This window comes from Somniosus microcephalus, chromosome 5, assembly GCF_052327205.1.
Source record: "Somniosus microcephalus isolate GS21.2 chromosome 5, FLI_Smic_1.0, whole genome shotgun sequence".
In the NCBI taxonomy this organism is placed as follows: Eukaryota; Metazoa; Chordata; class Chondrichthyes; order Squaliformes; family Somniosidae; genus Somniosus; species Somniosus microcephalus.
This window is the reverse complement of record NC_140991.1, coordinates 78,104,633-78,127,436: the sequence shown is the minus strand read 5'-3', so window position 1 is coordinate 78,127,436 and position 22,804 is coordinate 78,104,633. Positions and strand designations below refer to the sequence as shown.

The following is a 22,804-nucleotide window of genomic DNA, read 5'->3' as shown; positions in this document are numbered from 1 at the left end:
TAAACTGCAGGGGGCACTCTGACTGTGATGTACAAGGCCTTTTGCACTTTGTACGTAGGTATCTATTGGCATACAGATGTTTGTACTGTATCTAAAAATTATTGGTTGATCTTGCATTCAAAGCCCATTAGATGCACAGTCTGTGTAAAAATAGCTTTTGTCCTGCATCTAAATCAATTGATTTAAAAAAAAAATACTTTACAGGAAGCATCTTCCCTGTCTATAAACTGAATCCTCTTGAAGATTTTCAGTTTAATTATAATTCCTGCTAATTTTTTACGGTAACTTAGGGGAAAAAAAGCCAAAATTGATTAAACAATTTGCAGGTCATGAAACCTAATATGAGGTACGATTGACGCACCTTATTTTATGTGCAAATTGTCCAAAGAATAAACTGGTATTGTAGTGTATGTAACCGTTCCACCTTTAAGAGAACTATTTTGAGTGTTGCACTACTTTATCTTGGCTGCTGTATACTGTAATACCGGCGGTGACCACACCGGTATATAAGTGCTGTGTAATGATTTATTGGGCAGTTCTGCCCTGACCTTCAACCAGTAAAGACCTGTTAAATTTTACTCTTGTGGTCTGTGTAGTAATTCTCAATATAACACACAGACTTAACAATGGCGACGAGTTCAATCTTACCCTGCGGCAGAGATACATCCAAGGCAGTTTAACGGGCGTCGAGAGGAGGCATCCGCCCTCATCATTCTGTTGAGAAAAGACTCGGGTCTGCAGAGCAAAGGAAGAAGGAAGAATTCTGACACGAAGCCTTCCATCAGCAACAGGCAGTGATCGTCCCTTCTATCACGGTGGTGGGTGAGCCGATCAGCGACGATAAGCAAGTCGGCCACGTTGACTGTGAGTAGGGGAGAAAAAAAAACGGAGGATATAAGGACGGAGAACTCGACCACAGCCGGGGAAAGGAGCCAGACAGAAGTCGGGGCCAGAAGCGCTGAGACTGGGGCAGCGTAAGGCACGGAAGCCGCGGTGAACGCAAACACAGCCGGTGTGAGAGACCGGGCTACAAGCGGGAACGCAGCCGGTGTGAGAGACCGGGCTACAAGCAGGCTGGGAGACGCAACAGCGTCGAGAGACAGCTCGACCGCGACCGGTGAAAAAGGCCGGGCAGCTACCGAGGCCGCGAGGCGCAGCGACCGGGACAGCGTAAGGCGCGGGAGAAAATAGCGGGCTGGGAGACGCAACAGCGTCGAGAGAGAGCTCGACCGCGACCGGTGGAAAAAGGCCGGGCAGCTACCGAGGCCAGGAGGCGCAGCGACCGGGACAGCGTAAGCGCGGGAGAAAATAAGGAAATAAAAAAAAAAACCGCGGAGAACTCCGCCGCAGCCGGGGGGGAAAGGACCGGACTGCAAGAGGGGCCTGGAGGCAGCGATTTGAAAACCGCTGGGGAGGGCGAACGCAGCAATTCGGCAATCGCCATTACAGCCAGCGGGGGGGGGGGGGGGAGAAAGGCAAAACGCGGGAAGCCGCCATTTTCGGAGGCGGGGGAAGAAGACAAGCGCGGGAAACCGCCATTTTGTAAAAAAAAATTTAAAAAAATAATTCTTTTGTTTCTCAAGAAGGTTGCGAAGATGCCTAAGCGTGGTAACATCAACGATTTCGATCCTGATGTTGAAGATTGGGCCACGTATGTAGAACGCATAGAGATATATTGTAAGGCAAATAAAATATCAAATGAAGATAAAGCATTAACCTTACTAAACTCAATGGGTGCGAAGACATACGGGCTATTGAAGCATCTTCTATCACCAGCTAAACCGGCGGATCAGACTTTCGCTAATATTGTTGCTGTCCTGAAGGATCATTTGAACCCCACACCGCTGATGTTAGCGGAACGATTTAAATTTTAGGCGAGAACGCAACTGAAAGAGGAAAGCAACGCGAGTACTTAATTGAACTGCGTAAGCTAGCGAAATACTGCCAGTTTGGGGAAGGCCTGACGGAGGCACTGAGAGACAAATTCGTGTGTGGATTGTCGAAAGAGGGAACCCAAAAGCGGCTGCTTGAAGAGAATGATCTTACACTTGATAAGGCTGTCACTATTGCAGCATCGCACGAAGCCGCAGCGAGAGGCACTGCGGAAATGCAGCTGAAGGCAGCGGTACTCAGCGTAGATCAAATGGCTGTGGGTACAACGAAATGTTATCGTTGTGGGAAGACAACACACAATCAGAACCAATGCTGGTTTAAAAACCAGGAATGTAGAAAATGTGGCAAGCTTGGTCACATAGCTAAAGTATGCCGGTCAGGAAAGAAGACCAGCAACAAAAAGTCACCGCAGGAAAAGTGCAGCAAGGTACACAAGGTGGCTGAGAAGAGTTCGGATGAACAGAATTCGGATTCGGACTCCAACAGCAAGGAACTGGGTAGTCTGAGAATTCACAATGTGAGTAAGGAAGCTGACCGACAAACTATCTGGGTCACACTTCAGATAGCAAGGGTCCAGGTGAAGATGGAAGTGGACACCGGATCGGCGTTGACGGTCATGAATAAGCAAGATTACAAAAGGTTATTCACACATATTCCCCTACGGAATACGAAGATAGTATTAAAGACATATACGGGGCAAAGAGTATACCCCATCGGAAAGATAAAAGTCAAGGTGAGACACAAGGGCAAAGAGCACCAAGGAATGAACATATATGTACTACCTGAGGGAGGCCCACCACTTCTGGGACGGGAGTGGATCAGGAAAATCAATATGGACTGGCACCCCCTAAAAGCAATGACGGAAAGTCCAGAAAATGAGCGGGGAGTCCTGAGGTGTCCAACGTGCAACAAAGTCTACAAACAAAGGGTGAAAAACCTGTTTCAGAAGCACGTGCTGCAGTGCGGAAACCAGACTTCACAGGAGGATGGTGACGGGAACAAAGCCCAGGATAATGATTCAAACAAAAGGAGGTACCCCCGACGCAGTGCCCGGGCCCACTCAACTACATTTTTCGGGTTGACTCCCTTTTATGGTGGCAAGTCATATGGTGAAGAGGATTTTCCATTCTACCGAGATCCTTCGGGGAAGAAAAGAGGAGAGCAGTCAACTCAAGGGCAGGTAGACGGAGCCGATGATCCAAGCACGTCTTCTGACGAGGATATGGAATACTACTGCAACGTCACCAGAACTGTCATCACGTCCGATCGCGAGGGAAGACTCGAGCCGTGCAGTTTCTTTGACGGCGAGGAAGATTGCCGCCTACCCAGGATCAGCTCAGACTCTGGAACTGATGATGGTAAGGTCAGCCCAGGTGCAAATGACAAGTCTAAAATGGACTTGCAGTCTAATGATGGAAAAACGAAGGAGAGCATAAATGCTTCAGGAGAGAACAAAGTATCAGAACAGAATTCCGCTGAACAACAACAACGTAGTTTGACAGAGAATTCTGAGTCTGTCCAGTCTACAGACATGCACGTTTCTGAGGAACACCGGGCTCGAACTCAACTCAATTTCAAATTACAACAGCAATTAGAGCAAATGATTCGCCGTTTTGAGCAAGAGATGAATGCAAAAAAAAGTTCTTTGACACAGAGTTGGAGAATCTGGGAAGACAGCAGAAGCAGCTGATTGAGGAAATGGAACAGGAACACACAAACCGTCTGCGCGATGAGGCCAAACGAATCAAATCTGAGCAAGAAAGGGAATATGTCAAATTCATCGATCAGTTGAAAGCTAAGAAGAAAGAGCACCCTTTTGTGAGCAGTGTCAACAGTAATAAGCCACTCGGGGAAGTGGTGGCAGAGGCAAAAACTGAAGATGCTACAAAGATCAAGTTTGTTGCTGAAAGAGCTACTTCCAGAGCTTTGCTTCGAATTAAAGAATTGCCAGTTAAAATCGTGAACCCCTTAAGAGAGAAGATTGGCATAGAGAAACATCGTGTCATTTTCGAATGCAAGGTTTCCAGGCCAAATGCCGCTGTCAAGTGGTATTACAAAGACAAAGAGATTCATTCCAGTAATAAATATGAGATTGTGAGTGAAGATGTGTACAGGAAGCTCGTTATTAATAATGTCGCTTTTGAAGATGAAGGCAACTACATGTGCGATACCATAGATGACCAAAGCACAGCAAAGATATATGTAGAAGAGCAATCAATTGTCATCATTAAACCCATATGTGATGTGGAAGTAACAGAGCCAAGTGACGCCATTCTTGAGTGTGAGCTTTCAGTTGCGGACGTGAAGCCTCCAAAATGGATTCTAAATGGTGAAATTCTTCATGCTTCTGAAGATGTGGACATTGAGCATCGTGGCACTATTCATCGTCTCACTCTGAAACAAACAACTTGTAAGATGACCGGCTTGCTGCAGTTTATCGCAGGGAAATCAAAATCTGAGGCGAGGCTGACTATTAAAGAGCCTCCGTCAAAGGTAGTCAAAGAACTACAGAACATTACAGTGGAAGAGAAGCAGTCTGCTACTTTGAGCTGTCACGCACGTGGTCCCTCTGAACTGAGCCAAATCAGGCTGGAAGTAGAAAAACTTCCCAAGGTACTCGAGCCTTTAGAAGTCAGCAATGCTGGTTCTGCAGTTACGAAAGTTCAAGCTGTTAAGTCCAGTGAAGGACTATTAGATGAGTCACCCCAGCAACAAGAAACTACTACGCCACCGAGGCGTTATCCGGACCGAGTCAGGAGGCGCCGCCTCAGAGACTGAATCTGTGAACTGTTTTACATGAAGTCGTGTATATATGTTATGATATTATGTTAATGGGGAATATATACGTTTAAGCTAAAAAGGGAGGATTGTAGTGTATGTAACCGTTCCACCTTTAAGAGAACTATTTTGAGTGTTGCACTACTTTATCTTGGCTGCTGTATACTGTAATACCGGCGGTGACCACACCGGTATATAAGTGCTGTGTAATGATTTATTGGGCAGTTCCGCCCTGACCTTCAACCAGTAAAGACCTGTTAAATTTTACTCTTGTGGTCTGTGTAGTAATTCTCAATATAACACACAGACTTAACAGGTATCCTGTTAACACATATTCTACATTAGCTTTAGTAGAAACGGTTCCCAAAATCAAATTGGTTCTAAAGTGTATTTCCTATTGGGTAGGCTGTTGCTCATCAGGAGTTTTACTGCCAATTTTTTTTCACCTGAGGGGAAAAAAGAGACGACTCGTTGCTGGGTTACAGTTACGCAGGTGCTGGTCATACTTTAATACCATCCTCAAATGCAAGCTTAACGTGCAAGCTTAGACTGTGTGTTTTGGGAGGTTATTTGACCACAGGTAGAGAGCATCCCAGCTAAATCCAATCCTACCCTCATCTGATTTCCACACACCCATGTTTTGCTGGATAAAGAGCCATGCAGGAAATCTGACCAAACTTCCTTTGCGTAACCCTGGAGCTAATTGCAGCATCCCAGTGCTACCCCAGCTGAGAGGAGCCAACTCCACACAGACCTGGTATGTATGGTGCTGCTAGGAAAAAAGATAGCTATCCACTGTGAAACTCGTTTGAACTTCCTGATTGGCAGCCGTGGCTCTGTGGGTAGTGCTCTTGCCTGAGTCAGAAGGTTGTGGGTTAAAGTCCCACTCCAGAGACTTGAGCAGATAATCCAGGCTGACGCTCCCAGTGCAGTACTGAGGGTGTGCTGCGCTGTCGAAGGTGCCGTCTTTCGGATGAGATGTTAAACTGAGGCTCTGTCTGCTCTCTCAGTTGGACGTAAAAGATCCCATGGCACTATTTTGAAGAAGAACCAGGGGAGTTATCCTCGGTGTCCCAGCCAACATTTATCCCTCAACCAGCATCACTAAAAACTGATTGGTTAACCAATGTATTGGTTAAGCCAGTTACACTACTGTGTGCAATTTAGGGCATCCCATTATAGAAAGGACATTAAAGCCATAGAGAGTTTACAGCATAGATTCACCAGGATGATACCAGGGATGTGAAACTATAGTTAGAGACTTGAGATACTGGGATTATTTCCACTGGATCAGAGAAGCGTAAAATGAGATTTAATAGATGTTTCGAAATTTTGAAAGGTTTTGCTAAAGTGAACAAGGAAAGGCTATTTCCTCTGGTTGAGGAATCCATGACTAAGCATCACCAATTTAAAATTGTCACTTAAGAGAATGAGATTAGGAGAAATGAGAGGCGAGGGGGTTGAAGGTGTGGAAATGGAGCATCAGTAAGTATGCACAGGCAAGCTGAAAGCATTAGCCAAAGCAAAGGGTTAGAAAGAAAGAAAGACTTGCATTTATATAGCGCCTTTCACAACCACCGGACATCTCAAAGCGCTTTACAGCCAATGAAGTACTTTTTGAAGTGGAGTCACTGTTGTAATGTGGGAAATGCGGCAGCCAATTTGCGCACAGCAAGGTCCCACAACCAGCAATGTGATAATGACCAGATAATCTGTTTTTGTTATGTTGGTTGAAGGATAAATATTGGCCAGGACACCGGGGGGTTACTCCCCTGCTCTTTTTCGAAATAGTGCCAATGGATCTTCTACGCCCACCTGAGAGATTAAACGGGGCCTCGGTTTAACATGGAGTGCCAGCCTAGCTTTATCTGCTCGAGTCTCTGGTGTGGGACTATCAACCCACAACCTTCTAACTCAGAGGCAAGGGTGCTACCAACTGAGCCACAGCTGACACAGGAGATCAACTACAAGGTTAAATAAAACAGCAGATAAATATTTGCCGTGGTGAAATTGCAAGTATTGAACAGTTGAATAAAAATCTTCTACTTCGGTGCAGCATCCATTTTGATGTTTTTCTACATTAATTGCTACTAAATGCAAGTTGTTGTTCAAGTAATGACTTCCAGAAAATGTAATGGGAAAAATGTTGAATTTATGTTTCAAGATAAAAGCATTTAAAATATTTTAAGTAATAAAATACTTATCGTCAGAGCTAGTTGATCTTGTGTGGAATTAAACACAGGGAGAGGGGAAAGGAGGGCAAGGGAAGGAAGGATGTGAGAAGGTAAACGAGTAGGAAAAAGAGAAGAAAGGAAGTTTGGAGGCCCTTCGTCGAGCAGCTCCATGGTCAGAACTTCCATCAGTTCTGACGAAGGGTCAGCGACCTGAAACGTTAACTCGGTTTCTCTCTCTACAGATGCTGCCTGACCTGCTGAGTATTTCCAGCATTTTCTGTTTTTATTTCAGATTTCCAGCATCTGTATATTTTTGTTAAATATTTTAAGACCTTACAGTATTTTGTATGAAGGCTCAAATTTATAATTTTTGTCTGAGATACAATATGTAAGCAGCCAATGTTGTAAAAGGGAGATTCTAGGAATAATACTGTGCTCAAATGTTTCCTGGTTAAGAGTTTTTTGGGGCATATGTGTGTTTTTTGTCATGTTACAATGGTTTTTTAAATTCAACAGAGAAAGCAACCAGTGAGATGAATACCGCAGAGGACTGGGGCCTCATACTAGATATCTGTGACAAAGTGGGGCAGTCTCGTACTGGGTGAGTAAGAATTTTTATTTTACTAAGTGCTGCTACTGGATTGTGTACAGTTTGCATCTGCTCTGCAGAATGGGAACTTGGAGAGTTAAATCAGAAATAGCTGTGTAAGTAGAGCATTCGGCATGTTTCCAAATTAAGCACTCCTGTATCGAAGTAGGAGTTTGTGTAAATCTTGGGCACAGCCAAATATAGTTTAGCAGTACAGTGTAATTTATGACTTTTTTATACCGTGAGTTATGATCTGGAATGCACTGCCCTAAAGGGTGGTAGAAGCAGATTCAGCAGTACCTTTCAAAAGGGAATTGGATATATTGTTGAAAAGGAAACATTTGCAGGGCTTTGAGGAAAGAGCAGGGGAGTGGGACTAATTAGATAGCTCTTCCAAAGAGCTGGCACAGGCACGATGGGCTGAATGTCCTCCTTCTGTCCTGTGAGTCTATGAATGCTAAGGCAGCCTTGCTGGAAGTTGCATCTATTTTACATTGTTTGCATTTTTCTGAACGTGATCTTTTTTCCTTTACTGTCTTTCCCTCCTTTGCATTATTTTAAAAATGATTTTTTTCCCCTTGTCTGTTGCTGCTCTATTCTGCTTGCTAAACCCATGCCCAGGGGGCCCAGCCAAATATGGGACCCCTGCTGGGGCCCCTTAAGCACAGCTCCACATACTTAAAACGGGTTTGCAATCTGGTTTGCAGGTATTAAATGTCGCTCCTAACACCTCCCTGTAGCTGCCAGTTCTTCATGTCGGTGGCTTTAATTGCAATGGACAGCAATCGCTGGAATTTGAGCACTCGTGGGGGTAGGGGTTACATTGTGTATTTTTTATTTACCGGTGTGTGACACCCTGGGTAAGGAGACTGGCTGAGCCTATACCTTGCAGCTGGCGAGTGGTCCCAGCGGCAGGGAGATTTCCTTGGCGCCTCTGAGCAGTACAAGAGAGGCCGCAAAAGGTGTTTCTCTCATAATATAGTGCAGATGCTCACACCTGCAAGGGCACCCGGTCTTTGAGCCGCCCACCTTGCAGCCCAGCAGCTCCGTGGTAAGCACATTTATCTTTTCTGCTTCCTTGCTTTGCTTTGTCTCCTTCCATTCTGCAAAACCATATCTGGTCAAAATATGCAGCTGTCACAAAAATTGAACAGATCGCTAGGTAGGAGTAAAATAACACGCGGGGGTAGGGGTTTCTGCAAGGGGGCCCTGAATTCTCTTGGTACCCAGGGCACGCAAATTTTTAATACACCCTTGACTGACACTCTTCTCCTCACATTGTCACAATTGATAGCTGTTGTTTTAAGCGGCCAGATTGCTGAATGGATGCTGTTCTTCGCTCCCCAAAGCTTTCATGTTTTTTAAAAAAAAAGTGCAGCGCACATATTGCTTTGTCTTTATTCGCTCCCAGTACCTGAGTTAACACGAAAAGGCGTCTTTTCTAATCTTCGTATGTGACCAGCACTGCTACCATTATCACCTCTCCCTGCCGGCCAATCTTAATGTACTTAAATCATCTCTTAGTAGAAACCCCCATCCCGATACCGAGCTGTGAAAGGGTCCTTCCCCTTCCCCCACCTACTGAGTAGCAAAACATGTCTTGCAACTTCCTTTCCTCTCTTTTTCCTCCTCGTTTACCTTCCCACATCCTTCCTTCCCTCACCTCTCTTTCCCCTCTCCCTGTGTTTAATTCCACATGAGATCAACTAGACCAGTACACTTCAAATTTCCTTTTTCTATACCTTGTGTTCTTTTATATATCTGTGAGGTTACTCCGTAGTTGTCTCTCCACAATCCCCCCCTCCACTAAGGTCAGAAAACTTAGGTTTCTGTAGTTGTTTCCTCATAACTGAGTCCTCTGAATCTTGTGGTTCTTCTCTCAACTGACTCCAGGGCTTGAATTGTGTTTTGGAGACAAGAGCTGGACATAGTATTCAAGACTATTCTAAGCAGTCACACAACACCAGGTTATAGTCCAACAGCTTTATTTGAAATCACAAGCTTTCGGAGCGCTGCTCCTTCGTCAGGTGAAGTGGAGAAATGCATAAAGACACAGCTTATATAGTCAGAGAATCATGTCAGATGTTTACAGGTGATGTTTCCAACTGCCATTTATCACACCTCGGCAGAGAGATAATCACAGCAATCAAAGGTGTGAATGGTGTCCAAACAGGTCAGTCAGGAAAACATTACATCAAAGAACAATGAGGTGGGGTCACAAGGGGTCAAATATTGCAGATGCTGGGGTCTGTATGAAAAACAAAAAAACAGACAAAAAACATTTTTTTTGCTGGAAATCCCAGCAGGTCCAGCCGCATCTGTGTAGAGAGAACAAGCCAATGTCGACTCGAGTCTGGATGACCCTGCGTCAGGTGGGGTTACATGTAGCATGACATGAACCCAAGATCTCGGTTGAGGCCGTCCTCATGGGTACGGAACTTGGCTATCAGTTTCTGCTCGACGATTTTGCGTTGTCGTGTGTCTCGAAGGCCGCCTTGGAGAATGCTTACCCGAAGATCGGAGGCTGAATGTCCTTGACTGCTGAAGTGTTCCCCGACTGCTGCCTGGTGATTGTTGCGTGGTGTCCGTTCATCCGTTGTCGCAGTGTCTGCATGGTCTCGCCGATGTACCATGTTCCGCGGCATCCTTTCCAAGACTATTCTAATCTGACTAGAGCGCTGTACAGTTAAAGCATCCTCTAACTTCCATTATATATTATTAAGCATTCTTTATCAGTTGATTGCTGCTCTGCAATGGTTGGACATGTTAGGCACTGAGTCTACTAATACCTCTTGATCTCTTTCAGCTCCACCCTCTGTGCTATTTGTGGAGTATGTATGATGCCCTTTTTCTTGCTACATTTAGCATTTTACATTTGTCTGTATTTTAAGTTTTATCTATCACTGTGGCAAATGTGACCAGTTTGGATTGAGTCCGTTAACTTCAGTTAGAAACATTAGTGTTCTTTTTAAACAAAAAAAAATAAAAATAAACTACTTGCACCTGTACTATTTGTCATTAGGCCAAAAGACTGCTTGAGATCTATTATGAAAAGAGTGAATCACAAGGATCCTCATGTTGCTATGCAGGCACTAACTGTAAGTAGTATTTATTAGTTCTAAGAGAGTATGTTTGTATTTATTTGTACTACAGGTGCACTCCACCTTCAGAGTTTCTCTGGTATGATGCAGTATTATCTGCATCATAAGGCCACCGAACAACGACTGTCCACTTTTTTATTGCATTCTGTGCCGTAGCAAGATATGACTGTTTAACATAGAAACGTAGAAGATAGGAGCAAGAGTAGGCCATTCAGCCCCTCGAGCCTGCTCCGCCATTCAATGCGATCATGGCTGATCATCCAAATTCAGTACCCGGTCCCTGCTTTCTCCCCATACCCCTTGATCCCTTTAGCCTTGAGAAATATATCCAACTCCTTCTTGAATATATTTAATGAATTGGCCTCTACTGCCTTCTGTGGTAGAGAATTCCTCAGGTTCACCACTCTCTGGGTGAAGAAATTCCTCCTTATTTCTGTCCTAAATGGCCTACCCCTTATCCTTAGACTGTGACCCCTGGTTCTGGACTCCCCAACCATCGGGAACATTCTTCCTGCATCTAGTCTGTCCAGTCCTGTCAGAATTTTATAAGTTTCAATGAGATCCCCTCTCATTCTTCTAAACTCCAGCGAGTACAAGCCCAATCGACCCAATCTCTCCTCGTACGTCATTCCTGCCATCCTAGATATCAGCCTGGTGAACCTTCGCTGAAATGTGCGAGTTAGGTTGATTGGCTATGATAAATTGACCCTTAGTGTTAGGGGGATTAAATACGTGGGGTTACGGGGATAGGGTGGGATATGTGTTGGTGTAGGGATTACGGGGATCGGGTGGGATATGTGTCGGTGCAGGCTCGATGGGCCGAAATGGCCTCTATCTGCACTGTGGGGTTTCTGTGATTCTGTGAACTCCTTCCATGGCAAGAACATCCTTCCTCAGATAAGGCGACCAAAACTGCACACAATACTCAAGATGTGGTCTCACCAAGGCCCTGTACAACTGCAGCAAGATATCCTTGTTCCTGTACTCAAACCCTCTCGCTACGAAGGCCAACATACCATTTGCCTTCTTAATCGCCTGCCGCACCTGCATGCTTACCTTCAGCGACTGGTGCACAAGGACACCCAGGTCTCGTTGCACTTCCCCTTCTCCTAATCTATTGCCATTCAGATAATAATCTGCCTTCCTGTTTTTGCTACCAAAGTGGATAACCTCACATTTATCCACGTTATATTGCATCTGCCATGCTTCTGCCCAATCACCCAACCTGTCCAAATCATCCTGGAGTTTCTCGGCATCCTCCTCACAGCACACACGCCCACCCAGCTTTGTGTCGTCTGCAAATTTGGAGATATTACATCTAGTTCCCTTGTCTAGATCATTAATATATATTGTGAATAGTTAGGGTCCAAGGACCGATCCCTGCGGTACCCCACTAGTCACTGCCTGCCACTCAGAAACAGACCCGTTTATTCCAACTCTTTGCTTTCTGTCTGCCAACCAGTTCTCTATCCAAGTCAGTACCTTGCTCCCAATCCCATGTGCCTTAACTTAACACGCTAATCTCTTATGCGGGACCTTATCGAAAGCCTTCTGAAAGTCCAAATACACCACATCCACTGGTTCTCCCTTATCTATTTTACCAGTTACATCCTCAAAAAATTCCAGTAGATTAGTCTAGCACGATTTACCCTTTGTAAATCCATGTTGACTTTGTCCGAACCTGTCACTGTTTTCCAAGTGCTCTGCTATTACATCTTTTATGATGGACTCTAGCATTTTCCCCACTACCGATGTCAGGCCTGTAATTCCCCGTTTTCTCTTTACCACCTTTTTTGAATAGTGGGGTAACATTAGCTACCCTCCAATCCATGGGTATTGTTCCAGATTCCATCGAATGTTGGAAGATGATGAGCAATGCATCTACTATTTCTAGGGCCACTTCCTTAGGTACCCTAGGATGTAGATTATCAGGCCCTGGGGATTTATCAGCCTTCAATCCCATCAATTTCCTGAACACCATTTCCCTACAAATACTGATTTCTTTCAGTTCTTCCCTTTCATCAGACCCTATGTCCCCTGACATCTCTGGGAGGTTATTTGTGTCCTCCTTTGTGAAGACAGAACCAAAATATGTATTTAATTGGTCTGGCATTTCTTTGTTCCCCATTATAAATTCCTGTGATTCTGACTGCAAGGGACCTATGCTTGACTTCACCAATCTTTTTCTCTTCACATATCTATAAAAGCTTTTACAGTCAGTCTTTATGTTCCCTCCAAGCTTACTCTCATATTCTATTTCCCCCTTCTTAATTAATCCCTTTGTCCTCCTTTGAATCCTAAACTGCTCCCAATCCTCAGGTTTACTGCTTTTTCTGGCCAATTTATATGTCCTCTCCTTGGATCTTATGCTATCCCTAATTTCCCTTGTTAGCCATGGTTGAGTCACCTTTTTTGTTTTATTGTTATGCCAAACTAGGATGAACAAATTGTATAGTTCATCCATGCGGTCTTTGAATGTTTGCCATTGCCTATCCACCGTCAACCCTTTGAGTGACATTCCCCAATCAATCCTACCCAACTCGCGCCTCAGACCATCGTAGTTTCCTTTGTTTAAATTCAGGACCCTAGTCTCTGATTTAGAATAGGCAAAGTGCTTGGCTATTATAGGTCAACGTTGTTACGAGAATGGATGGATTGTAATTCTGATACAATTGTAAAAAATTTGTTAGAACCATGCTAACTATGGAATTAGTCCTGAGGGTGGTGCTGTAGCCTAGTGCACTGTTTAACTTTGTCAATGTTATGATGTTTGTTCATGAATGAATTCTTTCTTTAAAGCTGCTAGGAGCATGTGTATCAAACTGTGGCAAAATTTTTCACCTTGAAGTTTGCTCAAGAGACTTTGCAAGTGAAGTAAGCAATGTCTTAAATAAGGTAAATATTTAAATACTTTTTGATGTAATATTAAATTGATTTTTTTTGTTAACCATGCCAAATTAATTTTGCTGTAACTTATAACAAGTTGCACTTCAGTTATCCCATAGTAAAATAATGGAATATAGTGCACCTTCTCCAGGAATTCATTTTTACTACTCTTTGGTTAGGCTGTTCCTGCATTTGGCATCCCTTTCATGATCCTTATTTTAATATTATTAAAGATTGCTTTCGTGTAATCAAGAACTCTGTTGTTCACTTATGTTATGGTTGTTATGATGTGGAGATGCCGGTGTTGGACTGGAGTGGACAACTGAGAAGTCACACAACACCAGGTTATAGTCCAACAGCTTTATTTGAAATCACAAGCTTTCGCAGCGCTCCGAAAGCTTGTGATTTCAAATAAAGCTGTTGGACTATAACCTGGTGTGGTGTGACTTCTCACAGTTATGGTTGTTGTCTTGGAGTTGATAAATCAATAGTCCAAAGTGGAAGACTTGTGAGTAAGGAAGAACTAATATGTAACTGTTTGCTTGTACCATAATATCTGCATAGTTTGCACTTTTCCTTGTATGGTGTCCTTTGAATCTAGAATGCACCTTGTACACTGATGCAAGTGGCTTCTGGGCATTATCGTAAAGATTAATTTTATCTCTATTGAAAGAAAGCTTTCGAGCAGAAGGAATTTCCAGAGATTCTCTATATAGTCAAGGAGATGGCATGAAGTAATTTGTCTGAGCTCAATATTGACAATGCTAATTAATAGATTCACTATTTAAGATTTGATCTAATTACTAAAATGTTCCAAAGATTTTAGTTTTAGGGCTAGGGTTAGATTTTTTAAATGTTTGTTTCTCTTCTCTCCACCCCACCCCGCCTTCCATATTATGCACACCGTTCTTCAGACCTTGGAGGGGCATGCACCCCATTTCCAGGCTGTGATCAGTGTTTCTCTGAGCCAGCTCCAAGAAGTCGAACAATGGTGATATGGCTTCACTTGGTAACTTGTCTTATTTTTTAACTGTTTTTCCCTACCCAAAAGGATGAGATAAAGCCTTGTTGCTTGTGGCTCTTGTGGTGGCACATGTATGAGAAATGAGCACGAGAGCATGGTCAGAAGTATCTTTGCTATGTTCAGCCCTAACAGCAAGTTAGGGTTATGTGAACTCATAGCAGTGCGTTCTGAGTGACTAATTGACCCATCTGCAGTTTACTTTCTAGGAATTGCTTATCCATTTAGAACATACGTTTTCAAACTGGGGGTCTGGTCCACGAGGGAATCCCAGGAGGTTTGTGAAGTCATCTGACTTCTGTTATCTGGAGCTGAGCATACTGAGCACAGTGTCTGAACAATTTTATTTTCTATATATTTCATCAATGTTTGTTGATTTACTAGCACATTTTTTCTCTTGTTCTATATACTATTAAAATATTTCCTGGACTAATGACATTGTCTCTGGATTTGTGTCAATATTTGCAGGGCAGGGTATCCTCCTCACACAGAAGTTAGAACCACTGAGCTAGTCCCATCTCCTTGGTAAAGCCCATTTGTTGCTGTGTTGTGGATTTTTTTTAATGCACTTGGTGACTAATCTACAGTAGGATCCATAATGGTGTCAAAATTTCCATCATTATTGGAAGCATCCTAGTTCAGAAAACACAAAATCCCTCTTGGTGGAACAATATTTGCATTAGACAAAATAAAACTCTGCCTTTTAATTATATGGTCTGTCGCTTTTCCCTGATCATTATTCACTTTTTTTTTTTTTTTTTGAGATTATCTGCTTCTGTTAATCTTGTATTTCCCATAAGAGGCAGGGACAACCTTGCAATGTGTGTGTTTTTAAAAATAATTGTAGAGCCTCCCAATGCAAGCAGGACTTGCCTCTTTAAAACATGGTCCTGTGCCAATGAGTGGAGTATGTGTTAACAGTAAATATTTTTGCAAAGGTTGGAAGTGGTTTAGAGCAACATTCCCCCTAAGTGGCCGCACAACCATTGGGAGGTCTCGCGCAGGCTGCTTACTAGCTGTAATGTTGGATAAGATGCCACGCAGCAAATTTAAAGGGGCCGTGCACCTAAAGTAAAAATTAGAGGGAATGTTGGTTTAGAGCTAGATTTTTTTTTTCAAATGCACTTGTCTTTCACTATTCCTGTATTTTCTGCTAATTTTGTCCAAATTCTTCATTTTAAACTCTGCTATCATAGTGGGCAAGTGATTTTGCTAATCTATCATTTATGATTTAAGTGGATTGAGGAATTGCTTTACTTATTCTACCAAACAAGTGAAACAGTGAGTCATTCTTCAAACAATGATCGTGATTAAAGTGATCCTCCAAACACTGCTTTAATCATAGACCATACATGAAAATTAGAAAATCGCTGGAATTAATTGCATATTCCATGCAGTCAGAATCCTCAAATGTTAAACTCCTTTATAGAGGTGCCAAAATAAGGGCTCTGACCACACCATAACCATGGCTGAAATGAGGTGCAATAACACTTAAAAACACCAAGACGACGAATTCAGAATTTCAATATCTATCACTCGTACAGTTTTTATGTGTTCTTGATTATGTTTCATTGTAAGTTTAGGATAATGTCGCATTATTTAAAGAAAATTAAAAAGAATTGTGAACTTCAAGGCAAAACTTGTTTTCGGGCCCCCTCTTTAAATATCAGTTAGCAAATTATAGTTAACATCCTTTCTTGTCTATGTAAAACTATGGCAGGCTGGAAGGATTATATAGGATATATATGGGACAGAAACAGGCCATTTGGCCCAACCAGTCCATGCCGGCATTTATGCTCTACTTGAGCCTCCTCCTGTCTTTCCTCATCTGAATCTTTCAGCAAAACCCTCTATTCCCTTCTCCCTCATATGCTTGTCCAGCCTCCCCGTAAATGCATCTAAACTATTCGCTTCAACCACTCTCTCTGTGGTAGCGAGTTCCACATTCTCACCACTCTTTGGGTAAAGAAGTTTCTTCTGAATTCCCTATTGGATTTCTTGATGACCATCTTATATTGATGGCCTCTAGTTATGCTCTTCCCCACAAGTGGAAACATTCTCTCTGTATCCACTCTATCGAAACCTTTCGTAATTTTCAAGACCTCTATTAGGTTACCCCTCAGCCTTTTTTCAAGAGAAAAGAGACCCAGCCTGTTCATTCTTTCCTGATACGTATACCCTTGCATTTCTGGTATCATCCTTGTAAATCTTCTCTGCATCCTTTCCAGTGCCTTTATATCCTTTTTATAATATGGCGACCAGAACTGCACGCAGTACTCCAAGTGTGGTCTAACCAAGGTTCGATACAGGTTTAGCATAACTTCCCTACTTTTCAATTCTATCCTCTAGAAATAAACCCTTGTGCTTGGTTGCTTTTTTTATGGCCTTCCTAACCTGTGGCGCAACTTTTAGTGATTTTGTGTATTTGTATTCCGAGATCCCTTTGTTTCTCTACCCCACCTAGACTCGCACCCTCCAAGTGATAAGTGACCTCCCTATTCTTCCTACCAACATGTAATACCTCATATTTATCTGTGTTGAACTTCATTTGCCAATTATTTGCCCATTCTGCAAGTTTATTAATGTCCTCCTGTAATTTGTTGCAGTTCTCCTCAGTATTGACTATTTCTCCCCCCCCCCCCGCCCCCACCAATTTGGTATCATCCGCAAATTTAGAAATTGTGTTTTTGATTCCTAAGTCTAAATCGCTAATGTAAATTGTGAGCAACAGTGGTCCCAGCACTGATCCTTGTGGAACAGTGGGCAGACACGGTGGCATAGTGGTTAGCACTGTTGCCTCACAGCACCAGGGACCCGGGTTCGAATCCGGCCTCGGGCGACTGTCTGTGTGGAGTTTGCACATTCTCCCCGTGTTTGCGTGGGTTTCCTCCGGGTGCTCCGGTTTCCTCCCACAGTCCAAAGATGTGCGGGTTAGGTTGATTGGCTATGATAAATTGACCCTTAGTGTTAGGGGGATTAAATATGTGGGGTTACGGGGATAGGGTGGGATATGTGTTGGTGTAGGGGTTACGGGGATCGGGTGGGATATGTGTCGGTGCAGGCTCGATGGGCCGAAATGGCCTCTATCTGCACTGTGGGGTTTCTGTGATTTCTGTGAACACCACTACCCACCTTCTGCCACTGTGAATAGCTAGCCTTTACTCCTACTCTGTTTTCTGTCTTGAAGCCAGCTAGCAATCCAATCCGCTGACCTTGTTGACTGAATTAAGATACAGTGCAAGCCTCTTTTTTATAGTGGACTGGTTTGTATTTAGATCATTTTTTCATTGTAAGCAGCTGCCCGATATATTCCTTGGAAATTGATGAGTTAGAAAACTGACAGCTGAATTTGAGATAACAATGAGGAAAGCAGATTAAAGCAGTTCAAGTGCTTCTATGCATCGTGCTTGATTTTAAAATCATTACAAAACTTCCAAAGGCAACCCGGACCTGCCTGTTTAAACAAGCTCCGGTGCCAGTGAGCAGTGTATGTGTTGACGGTGGATATTTTTGCACAGGTTAGAAATTGTCAATAATTATAAATTGTGCTTATCAACTCAGTGAGCCAGTAACTATCTGGTGTTGCATTCAACACCTGTTATGCTCAGCAGTACAGGAGTGCATTTATAAAGGTAAGTTCTGGCTGCATCAGAAGGCTTTGCAATGATTTTAAACTGGAGTGTTACTTGGATTGCAGTACAGAAGGAGGCCATTTGGCCCATCACTGCCCTGTCTTAAGGAAAATTTTATATTGATGAAAGACTATGGGCTCGAATTTATCAATGGGAACGTGATGGAGGCGGGACTCCCACTTTTTGGGTTGTAGTCCCGCCTCCATCGACTTATGGCCAACCCACGCTATTTTCCCTTGATTGACCTTGTTGAGCCCGCCCAGTGGGCTCAGCAGGCCAATTAAGGGACACCTGGTTACTGGTGACATCAGTGATTGACATTTCATCTGTCGAGAGCTTTTGACAAATGAAAAATCAGCATTTGACAGCTCTGTGAAGCTGTCAAACACTGACAATCTGTCTTCTAACTTGAGTCCTTCTACTCAGACTCCGTTAGAGAGCTCTCCAGACCAGAAAGCAGAATGCTGCACCTTTTGACAGTTCAGCGGCCATTCTGCTTTCTGTGCCGGTGAACTGAGGGACTCCTGAGATCTGAAGGAAGGAAGCCTGCAGGAGAAAGTAAAGGTAAGTAAAACTTATTAAAACACTTTACACTTACTTACCTCTGCACACATGCACCCATCACTCACCTGCACAACGGACATCTCGACCCCTCCAACCCCTTCAGACCGACGGTCCGCCTCGCTAACTTGGCGTGGTTCGGAGCCGTCGGGAAGCCCACACTTCAGGGCTAAAAATAGGGATTAGATAAAAAAATGCCTGTTAACTACCTGTTATTCTTATGTGGAGGTTGAGCTACATTCAAAGAGTGAAGAAGACCATATCTCTGATAGTTGTTGGTATCCTGCAATGTGTTGGATTGCAACTTCTGGGCACAGAATAAATTAGCTAAAATCAACTCAGTATGGTTTCTTAGGGTGTGCTATAATCTTGGTTTTCATTTCAGGGTCACCCAAAAGTCTGTGAAAAGCTCAAAGCCCTCATGGTAGAATGGGCAGAGGAATTTAAGAATGACCCCCAACTTAGTCTTATATCTGCTATGATAAAAAACCTGAAGGAACAAGGAGTTACATTCCCTGCTGCAGGTTCTCAGGTAGTACTTTTTCATATTTGTATTTTCTGCATGAATTATCTACTGTGTTGTTCAAGCCACTCCTTGTCGGTCACTCATGTGAAATTTTTGAAGATGCAAAGAGTTTGAGTCCTTGGTTTAAATCAGCTGTTTGTTAACAGTACTGTTTATTTCTAACTACCTTGTTGAGATAGGCTGCAGAACAGGCAAAGGCGAGCCCTGCTTTGGTGGCTAAGGACCCAAATGTAACAGCAATCAAAAAAGAAGAGGAGGACTTAGCGAAAGGTGAGCTTATTCTATATCCATGTGCAGCATCAACTTGGATCCAAATGTAGCAATGGAAAGCATTTAAAAAACACAGTCTGGGGTACATTGGTAGAAATTGGCAGTGTGGTACAATTTTATACCTAGGCTGCTAATAGTAAAACAAAAACAACTTAAAATGCTTTAGTGTCTTCAACATAGTGAAACACTCAAATGCCCCACCGAGAGGATGGTGGAAACTGATGCCAAGCAGTAACTGGGAGTAGAACATTACAGGAACGTGCCTGAGGCATGACCAAAGAGACAAACTTTGAGGATGCTTTTGAAGTGGGGAGGATGTAGCAAGATGGAGGAATATATGAAGAGAATCCCAAAATTTGGAGCTGTGATGGCTGAAGTTTATGCTGTGAATGTTGGAGCGAGGGACAATGCATGGTAGTTTGGGCTTGGAAGAGCAGAAGGTGCAACTGGGGCATGGAGCTGGAGGAATTTAAGAGTATGGCCATGGAAGGGTTTGTTGACGAGGATTTTGAAGTCAAAGTGCTGAAGGTGAGGAGCCAGTGGATGTCAGCGAAGACTCTGGTGATAGGTAAGCAGGACTCAGCATGGGAAAAGATACTGCCATTGGAGTTACATAGGAATTGCTAGGCGGATAAACACCATGTTCTTTTCACCTTGTAGTTCACCAGCTACCATCTTGGTAGTTGCATGATACAATAATTATGGAGTTGACAAATCATGGCAATCAGTCTCTATCATGGTATACAGCAGACCTAGACAGGAGGTGAGGAAAACCTGCCAGTGGTGGAAAGCTTTGGGACTCTTGGTCCAAAGTCACCTATTCCTCCCAAGCATAATACACTTCGCATATGTCATGTCCTAAATTACTCATATATTGTATTGCAAAATGTTATTTTCTGAAAGAAATCCATCTAATTTGCATGTGAATGAATCAACACTTTCTGCTTCCATTGTCTCCCTCGGGTGCCTGTTCCATAGATTTATCACTTGCTCACTGAAATAATGTTTCCACAGATTAGTTTAGAATTAACCCCCTTTCAGGTGCAAGCCGTGTCCTCTGGTTCTACTGTTTTGGACAAAAAGAAACTGCTTGTTATCTAATCCATTTAGAATCCTAAAAACAATCATGCCATCTCAACCTTTCCAAGAAAAAACATCCCATTTTATGTAATCGCTCCTCATAATCGACCGAGGGATTGGATTATGTAAATTCTTCATGTTCTTACTGGAAAAGAAACGGTACTGGGTGAATTTGACTTTATGTAGGGTGAAGGTTTGAGGATGCTGGAAGTGATAAATCTGTGAAAAGGGCTTCAGCAATGGTGGGAGTAAGGGAGGAACAGACTGGAGGACGTAGGATACCGAGGTTATATATTGTCTGGTTCAGTTTGAGCAAGCAGCCAGCGATGGAATAGGGACTGAGGTGTGGAGAGAACCAAACGGTATGATTAAGGTCTTGCCAATGTTTAACTGGAAGTTCTAGTTCCTCCATTCATTCGGGACAGCATGTAATCTGGGGTGGTGAAGAGGTGTACACTTACGGATAATACTGAAAGGCAGCTTGTAAATGAGGAATACGAGAGGGACCAAGAGGCGTGCAAGAAGTGCGGGGATGAGGGTACAAGCCATTGCAGGAAATGTGCTGGTTATGCAAGGACAGGCAAGAAGCTAACAATGAAAGGGTAATGCTACGGAGTTGGACCACCAAGGAGAGATGATTGAGGAGGATGGAATGCTCAACCATATTAAATACCACAGAGAAATTGAGAGACGAGATGGAATAATGCACCATGGTTGTAGTGAAGCACAGTGTTGTTAACAACTTTTGACCAAGGCAGTTTTACTGCTGTGGATGGGACAGAAACAAGATTAAAGGGATTTGGAAAGATGTGTTGTAGAATTTTGTTGCGATGACTTGCAAGGACCTCTTGAGAGAATGGGGAGGTTGGAAATGGGGCAACCATGGGTGAACATGAGGAGGAGGAGGGTGAAGGTTCATTGTGAACATGTCAAATGTTAAAATTCTGGTTTGCTTATAGTTCCAAAACTTTTAGAGTTTGTTTTAAAACTGCCTGCTCCAACAAACTTTGCTACAAAAGTCAACAGTACTGACAAAAGGATTCGGACCTAATTTTTTGTAAGCTTGTTAAATGTTTGCTAACTGATATCTGTTTATGCTGGACCTGTAAGGCTGTTAGTTTTGGGGTATTTATACTAGGTACTTGGGTTCAGCATCATTAACCACTGCTCTAAGGAAAACCCCTGCTCCTTATGTTGTGGTGTTTGCCTTCACCTGCCAATGTCTAGATATATTTAGTGAGACCCAAGAGTTGTATAGAGAACTCCTGGAATATGTCACCACGTGACCTCCTTGACTTTGGTAGGCGGAAGAATAAATACTCCCATGGCTTAGGCTACAAACCACCAGACAGATTTATTGAATGGGTAAATTAACAGTGCTAAGTACGTTTACAGTAATTGCAAACGTTATTTCCCATGGAATGTTGACCAAAGAGCTAGGACTCAACATAAAAGAAGTTCCTTGCCAATGTGGTTAGACACTATAATGGGGTTTGTGATTTGCCTTGTGTTCCTGATGCCACATGAGCTGGTGAGCTAATTTAATACAAACCAAGGTATAGTTCCAAATTTCTTTCAAGAGATCCTAGAGAAATTTATGTTTAAAATTTGAGTCATAACTACGTTAGGAAGTTAGCCACTCAAAAGATGCTCGTATTTAAATTGAATGGATTGACTATCATAGAAACATAGAAGATAGGAGCAGGAGTAGGCCATTCGGCCCCTCGAGCCTGCTCCGCCATTCAGTGAGATCATGGCTGATCATCCAAATTCAGTACCCTGTCCCTGCCTTCTCCCCATATCCCTTGATCCCTTTAGCCTTGAGAAATATATCCAACTCCTTCTTGAATACATTTAATGAACTGGCCTCCACCACCCTCTGTGGCAGAGAATTCCACAGGTTCACCACTCTCTGGGTGGAGAAATTCCTCCTCATCTCAGTCCTAAATGGCTTACCCCTTATCCTTAGATTATGACCCCTGGTTCTGGACACCCCTGCCATCGGAAACATCCTTCCTGCATCTAGTCTGTCCAGGCCTGACAGAATTTTATAGGTTTCGATGAGATCCCCTCTCAATCTTCTAAACGCCAGTGAGTATAAGCCCAATCGACACAATCTCTTCTCATACGTCATTCCTGCCATCCCAGGTATCAGCCTGGTGAATCTTCGCTGCACTCCTTCCATGGCAAGAACGTCCTTCCTCAGATAAGGCGACCAAAACTGCACACAATACTCAAGGTGCGGTCTCATCAAGGCCCTGTACAACTGCAGCAAGACATCCTTGTTCCTGTA

General features: G+C 43.3%; 1 protein-coding gene across 5 annotated transcripts in view; it reads left to right on the top strand.

The window, feature by feature from the left end:
• Positions 1–22,804, top strand: part of LOC147117132 (signal transducing adapter molecule 1-like) — a 113,696-nt gene that overhangs the window by 41,702 nt on the left and 49,190 nt on the right. For all 5 annotated transcript variants that reach the window (XM_085987858.1, XM_085987860.1, XM_085987857.1 and 2 more), the window contains 5 exons: positions 7,362–7,446; positions 10,457–10,532; positions 13,335–13,430; positions 19,021–19,167; positions 19,341–19,431. In XM_085987858.1, coding sequence (XP_085843984.1) covers positions 7,362–7,446; positions 10,457–10,532; positions 13,335–13,430; positions 19,021–19,167; positions 19,341–19,431 — 495 coding nt within the window. The remainder of the gene's footprint in view (positions 1–7,361; positions 7,447–10,456; positions 10,533–13,334; positions 13,431–19,020; positions 19,168–19,340; positions 19,432–22,804) is intronic.